This window comes from Morone saxatilis, unplaced genomic scaffold (assembly GCF_004916995.1).
Source record: "Morone saxatilis isolate NCDOM2014 unplaced genomic scaffold, NCSU_SB_2.0 Contig12, whole genome shotgun sequence".
In the NCBI taxonomy this organism is placed as follows: domain Eukaryota; kingdom Metazoa; phylum Chordata; class Actinopteri; family Moronidae; genus Morone; species Morone saxatilis.
In genome coordinates this window covers 20,917,969-20,924,002 of record NW_023339674.1, presented here as the reverse complement: position 1 = coordinate 20,924,002, position 6,034 = coordinate 20,917,969, and the positions used below count along the sequence as shown (strand labels likewise).

Sequence of the window (6,034 nt, the reverse complement as noted above, 5' to 3'; positions counted from 1 at the left end):
GGCAGCTGAAAAAGCCCTCTGCTTTTCTGGCTCAGCATTCTTTGATGCTGCTCGTCTCATACACAAACTCTGTCTCTGCCAACAGTCTGTATACTGTACATACTGTGCTGTCTCTTTCTTTGTCTAACATTGTATTTGAAGCTGCTAATTGCTCTTGTATAGTTACTATTTTTATAGAAAATATTTATTTTCTTCTTATTTTTTTTTTTACTTTCTCCATTCAACTTTTTAAAACTTACCAGATTGAACGTAAAAATTAACAGTCTGATAGGCACACCAGCAACATAATCACCAATATCACAAAAAATCACTAACTGTCTTTTGCTGCAACCTCTGAGGGGGCTAACTGGACCCCTCCATACAGTACTGTTTATTTGTGATTGGTGCCAAGTGCATCTTTTTTTAGGAGCATGTCAGGGACGATGAATCTAATGTCCTCATCTCACCTCTCACACAACCCCATGCATGAATCCTACAACAAATCAATGTCACGCTCCAGAATTTAATTAAATTGCAACCACGGCCATCTGAGAATATTAATCAGATAAATCTTTGGTTCCAGCACACACACACGCATGCACAGTTTAACACTTACGTTCTGGCGTGTCTCCATCTGTGATTTCATTGTAGTAGGTGTCGGCGTAGTTGACCTCAATATCATCCTCCCCATATGCGAGAACCAGACACACACACGCCGACAGCACACACACTGCCTTGGGGAGCCTCCACTGAAACATGCTGCTGCTGCTGCTGCTCTTCTGGCAGTGTGTGAGAGAGTGTATGAATCAGTGAGTCTGATAAGTTTCAGGTCGGCTCCTCTGACTACCTGCTTGTCTAAGTGTGTGTGTGTGTGTGTGTGTTGTTAGAGAAGGTTACTGTCAGGTTGGCTGAGTGTGGTTTGTTTGTCTCTGCTGCTTCTCTCTGTCTGTCTTACTTTCTACAGCGCTGCAGGTCCACCACTCTCTTTTTCAACCCCTCACTCTCTCATACAGTATTTGTCCCTCCTCCCTAATGACTCCCCCCCTCTCTCTCTCTCTCCCGCCCCTCACCCTCCAGTGTACATATTGTCAACTTGCAATGGTAACACCCTCCTCCCACCTCTCCCTGCTCCCTCTTCACCTCCCTCCCTCGTGACCTCTGACCCTCCTGACCCTACAGGTTGGACTGTCACTCCCCCCTTTACCTCCACACACCTGCACCCTCCCCCACCTCCCCCAGACGTTAATCACTAAAAGCATTCCTTTGATCAGTAAAACTTTGAGGGGACTTTTTTTTCCTTTTTATTCCCTTATTATTATTATATTTTTTTTTTTTTAAATGAAGAGTTGAATTCTTGAGCAATTAACATACTCTCTCAATTCAACTTATTTGGTCTGGTATTGACAGTAGCTTATGGAGGCTGATGTTTAAGTAAAATCTAGCTTGATATTGCTCAGCTTAAATGCTCTGCAAGTAGTTTATCGACGTCTCTATTTAATACTAATGGTTACATAGGACATGCATAAATAAAACAAGGCCATCAGCAATAAAATTGGGTACTATATAGTTATTCTTGATTCCCCTTGAAATCAATGAAATGAGACGGTAGAAACACTACTGCTTTTGTCCACAGGGGCCGCCAGATTCAAGAAAAATGGAAGTTCCTTGTATGGGCTTTAAGTTTCATAGTCTGGCTTTCAGTGGACGTACAGACTTGTGTGGAGTTAATGAGCGCCGTGTATTGTCTCTAGCTGCTTCTGGAGCCCCAGGCCAGTGGCAGAGTGGTCGTTTTGATGGGCTCCACCTCGGACATGGCTCACTGTGAAAAAATCAAGAAGGCCTGTACCTCCTACGGGATTATGTGCATCCTGAGAGTCACCTCGGCACACAAAGGTCCAGATGAGACACTCCGCATCAAAGCAGAATATGAAGGTTTGTATTCCTTTGACATAAGAGGAATTATTTTCTCTTCTCCCTTTCTAAAGAAGATAGGATTGAGTTATGTATTATGTCATAATATGTATGTACTTCCCCCTCAGGTGACGACGTACCAACTGTGTTTGTGGCTGTAGCCGGCAGAAGCAACGGCCTTGGTCCGGTGATGTCTGGAAACACGGCATATCCCGTGATCAACTGCCCACCTCTCACTCCAGACTGGGGTGCACAAGATGTCTGGTCATCTCTCCGTATGCCAAGCGGTAAGCGTAGCACTTCCTGTATTATCTCTTTAAATTGTTAGTCACATGTGAGTTTATTCATCATGGTGACTGAGCCTGCTTGGGTTCCTCCCTCTCTCCTGCAGGTCTTGGTTGCTCCACAGTCCTCTCCCCTGAGGCCGCCGCTCAGTTTGCCGCGCAGATCTTCGGGTTGACCGATCACCTGGTGTGGTGCAAACTGAGAGCCTCCATGCTCAACACCTGGGTGTCTCTGAAGCTGGCTGACAAGAAGTTACAGGCCTGCAGCCTCTGAAGTGTCTTCCCTTTGAGCCTTGTGTGCTCTCTTAGGGCTCTACTGTCTGTCAATGTTATGTCTTTGTTTACCATAAGAACCCACTAACAGTGTACTTTGTCACACATATAAATCATTCCATTAAAAGCTTCTTAATTAATAACGTCTGTGGTTGTTTAATCCCATTATAGACCTTCTTCACAGGAGACATTTTGACGTGTCGTAGCAGGAAAAGCTCGGATGTCATTGAGGACATTTAAAAACAAAGGGTCCTAATATTGTGCAAGATGGCTCACTGGGACACTTAAATGTCCAGTGTGTAACATTTAGGTTGATCTATTATCTAATATACTATTTGTAGGTATGTTTTTATTAGTGTACAATAACCTGAAAATAACAATTGTGTTTTTGTTGTATTCAAATTGCTGCAATTTGCAACTTCGCCACTAGATTCCACTGAATCCTACACACTGGACCTTTAGTGGAACTGAGCCAACGTTAACATTTCTTTCACCTGTGCTTTTCTTGTTATGGCAGCTAAAAATGTCTGCACACCAACTCTGAAACAAACACATTTTCAGTTAAAGCAATAGTTTAGTAGACATTTTGGGATATACACTTATTTACTTTCTGGTAGAGTTGGAGGAAATTCTGGATAACACTCATCTATTTTCTCAGTAAGCAGAATCATTACAGATAACTGGGCCAGGGTTACTGGTGTTGCTTTTAAAAGGGCTCCTGATGTTTTTTGATCCAAAGAAATTAATTTAGTAATAGTAATTTAAAATTTAAGTAAAATATGGAGGGCTTTAAAATATAGGACATAATGTAGGTCATTATGAAATAATGAAAAGCATGCAAAGCAATATAAGGGAACAGTTTCAAATGTACACATATGGCCAAGTCAAATAGCCCTTTTTCTTGCGAGGGGTCAGCCTGTGATTTTATCATTGTGAATAGGATATGAGCTGATGGTATTCTATTGACAAGTTTAGTTGAGTTCATTTTGCAGTCAGAGTCACTCCAAGAAACACAGAGAACAAGTTAAAATCCAGCTAAATGTTGGCCAAGGTTTGAAATGAATAGACTGCTAGTGGCTCAGGTGCACATTGTATGTGTATTGCATACAGAGCTGATGCACCCATTTTTATAGCTGAAATGTCTTTCATAGCATCCTGTTTCAATGAATTTTACATGCATACTTGAACTGCACAGTTTTAGAAATTCAGATGACAATCGAAACTCTTTTCAGTGATGTTTAAGCCCTTGAAACCCCCCACTGGCTCCTGCTAGTGTGCATGCAAATTCGGTCTACTCCTATTTCTATTATGACAATCCAAAGGACTTCAGCATGACTCTGTCTCACAATCTTTCCCTCATCAAGTGCGAGACAGGTGCACTTCTTCTGAGTGAATTGGGTGCTCTGTTAAAATGACAGCAACTTATGAACTAGGAGAGTTTCATAAATATTTCCCTTATATTTTCCATTTCAGCCATATTCATGTTTCTTCTGCTCAGTCGTGGCGCCTCAACTCATCCACAAGAGGGAGCCTGTGTCCCACGTCAGCGATCCAAAATCTTAACCTTTCAATCTGTTCCAGTAGTTTGCAGCCAAGGGAATGAGTCAGAATATCATGCCACCATTTTATCTTTACTTCTATTATAGCACAGCTCTTCCTTTGATAACAAATGATGGGTATAACGACCTATGATGTGCTAAATCTTTTTGTTCACGTGTGGGTGGAAGTGGGAGGATGGAAGTGCTGAGGGTAGCGAGTGATACAGATGAGTGCCGAGAAGCTGATATCTGACAAAATCCTCTGCATTTTAATTTGGAGTTGAATTTTATGTTAAAAAAATGCAGTTTACTGCATGGGAATCAGCCTTTCCATCTCTGCATCTATATGCAGCACAGACAGTAGAGGTATAGCTGCAGAGCTGAAATGGACATATAGGTCTCAGTGATTCTGGGTCTCCTTGACAACTGTAACATGGCAACAATCACTCTATATACAATAATCTGGCTTTCCTTCTCTGCTCCTTCCCTTATTGCCACGCGGAGCTCTGTAAGTCTGGTTTTTATCTCTTTAATTCCCTTTCTCTCCTTGTTGGCATTTCACTATTTTACTGCTTACCATCCCCATGGATACCACAATAGCTGAGAGTAAATGAACACAACATGAATCATCAGCAAAGTCTAACCCACTAATGAGTTTTAGATGTGTGTGATCATGACTTTATCCTGGGCTTGAACAGTTGTTAAATGTGATTACTGTTTTCCTCTTTGCATGCGACAACTCGTTCAATAACAAAGCAAACATGCAGCGATTCAACCTCAATAGAAGCAATTTATTTCGCTCTCAATGCTGTGAGGGTGGCAGTTATGTATCACTACGACAATTTATTTACATGTGTTCTACAACAGTATGTTATCGTCTTCTGTTCTTAGTCTTGTGTACAAAATTTCTATATCATCCTATGGATAAACATCATCACTAACATTGTAGTCATTCTCCCTGTTTTCCTCTGCTGGATGCACACGATGATCATTCACAACATTGTCCTGCCGTCACTCTGGCACCTTCACACCTCCTCTGTTGCTCACATCTTTGTGCTGCATCCCTCTTCCTCTCTCTGTTGGTATACTACATCACTTCCAGCTACCTCTGTTAACAATCTGACCATTAAACTCCCTGCGACGGCACCATCACAGTGCCCCCAGGTCGTGGCACGAGCGGGACTTCTGCCTCATGAACTTGCCCGCCTCTCGCTCTCGCGGGTACCGGGGCACCAGGCTGGACAGGAAACGTTTGGCACGGGAGGTGATGCTCTCCCGTTGGCCTCCCCAATTCATGTCCTCCGCACTGGTTCCTGGGGGCCAGGGGGAATCGCCCCTGGCTAGCCGCACTGCGCACTCTAGGAGCTCTGGAGTACGGTGGTCCAACGAGGCAGAGATCTCCAGATAGAGGCAGTTGAAGAGGGCGGCGCTGGACATGGCCTCTGAAGGAAGAGATTGGGAGGAGAATGGACAAGATGAATACAGGCAGCTGTCAAAGCTTTTAAGGTTATATTTAGGGTGACAATGACCAGAGGACCAGGGATGCTGCAGGAACATGATATGCTGCTTAACCAGGGCTAGTGCACCCTATAGCAACCACATTTAACCCCCAGCCACACCCTCACAGTCAGTCAGCATGTCATGGACATCACAGTAGAATAAATAAACACAACTGGATCATGGTACAAGTTACAAGATATAAGATAAGATAAATATATGATATATAAATATGTAAGTAAATAAAATGAAAATACTTAACATACAGTCTCCAGTCCACTATTTTTAAGTTCAGGGTAACAGATTGCAACCAACTGAATACCACTCGCCTTCTAAGTGTGTAGGATAAACTATGGTGGTTACGAAACTTGAGAAAAAGGCGAGAATCAGACTCTAGAGCCAGTGGTTTGTCCTATCTAGGCTACTGTAGAAACATAGTGGATCAACATTGCAGACTCCGTAGAAGAGGACCTGCTTCCTTTGTAGATAAAAACGTCTCATTCTAGGGTAACAAAAACACAACTATTCTTATTTTTAGGTAATTATACACGG

At 42.7% G+C, this 6,034-nt stretch overlaps 2 protein-coding genes across 2 annotated transcripts in view; one reads left to right on the top strand and one right to left on the bottom strand.

Moving 5' to 3' along the window:
- Nucleotides 1-1,671: 1,671 nt before the first annotated feature.
- Nucleotides 1,672-2,587, top strand: paics (phosphoribosylaminoimidazole carboxylase, phosphoribosylaminoimidazole succinocarboxamide synthetase). Its single transcript, XM_035653549.1, has 3 exons — nucleotides 1,672-1,911; nucleotides 2,019-2,177; nucleotides 2,282-2,587. Exons 1-3 carry the CDS (start codon nucleotides 1,773-1,775, stop codon nucleotides 2,446-2,448), a joined length of 465 nt encoding a protein of 154 aa, XP_035509442.1. The 5' UTR covers nucleotides 1,672-1,772; the 3' UTR covers nucleotides 2,449-2,587.
- A 2,179-nt stretch (nucleotides 2,588-4,766) lies between these two features.
- Nucleotides 4,767-6,034, bottom strand: part of LOC118321971 (GTP-binding protein REM 2-like) — a gene marked incomplete at its 5' end in the record, with an annotated part of 4,646 nt that continues 3,378 nt past the window's right edge. Inside the window, 1 exon segment of the mRNA XM_035653547.1 lies at nucleotides 4,767-5,427. Within this exon segment, the coding sequence (XP_035509440.1) occupies nucleotides 5,135-5,427 (293 nt within the window).

What these genes read in the sequence shown, in the direction of transcription:
- paics (XM_035653549.1), top strand. Translation starts at nt 1,773, where the DNA reads ATGGGCTCCACCTCGGACATGGCTCACTGTGAAAAAATCAAGAAGGCC. An exon ending in CATCAAAGCAGAATATGAAG is followed by an intron (nt 1,912 to 2,018) that starts GTTTGTATTCCT and finishes CTTCCCCCTCAG; the next exon opens with GTGACGACGTACCAACTGTG. An exon ending in ATCTCTCCGTATGCCAAGCG is followed by an intron (nt 2,178 to 2,281) that starts GTAAGCGTAGCA and finishes TCTCTCCTGCAG; the next exon opens with GTCTTGGTTGCTCCACAGTC.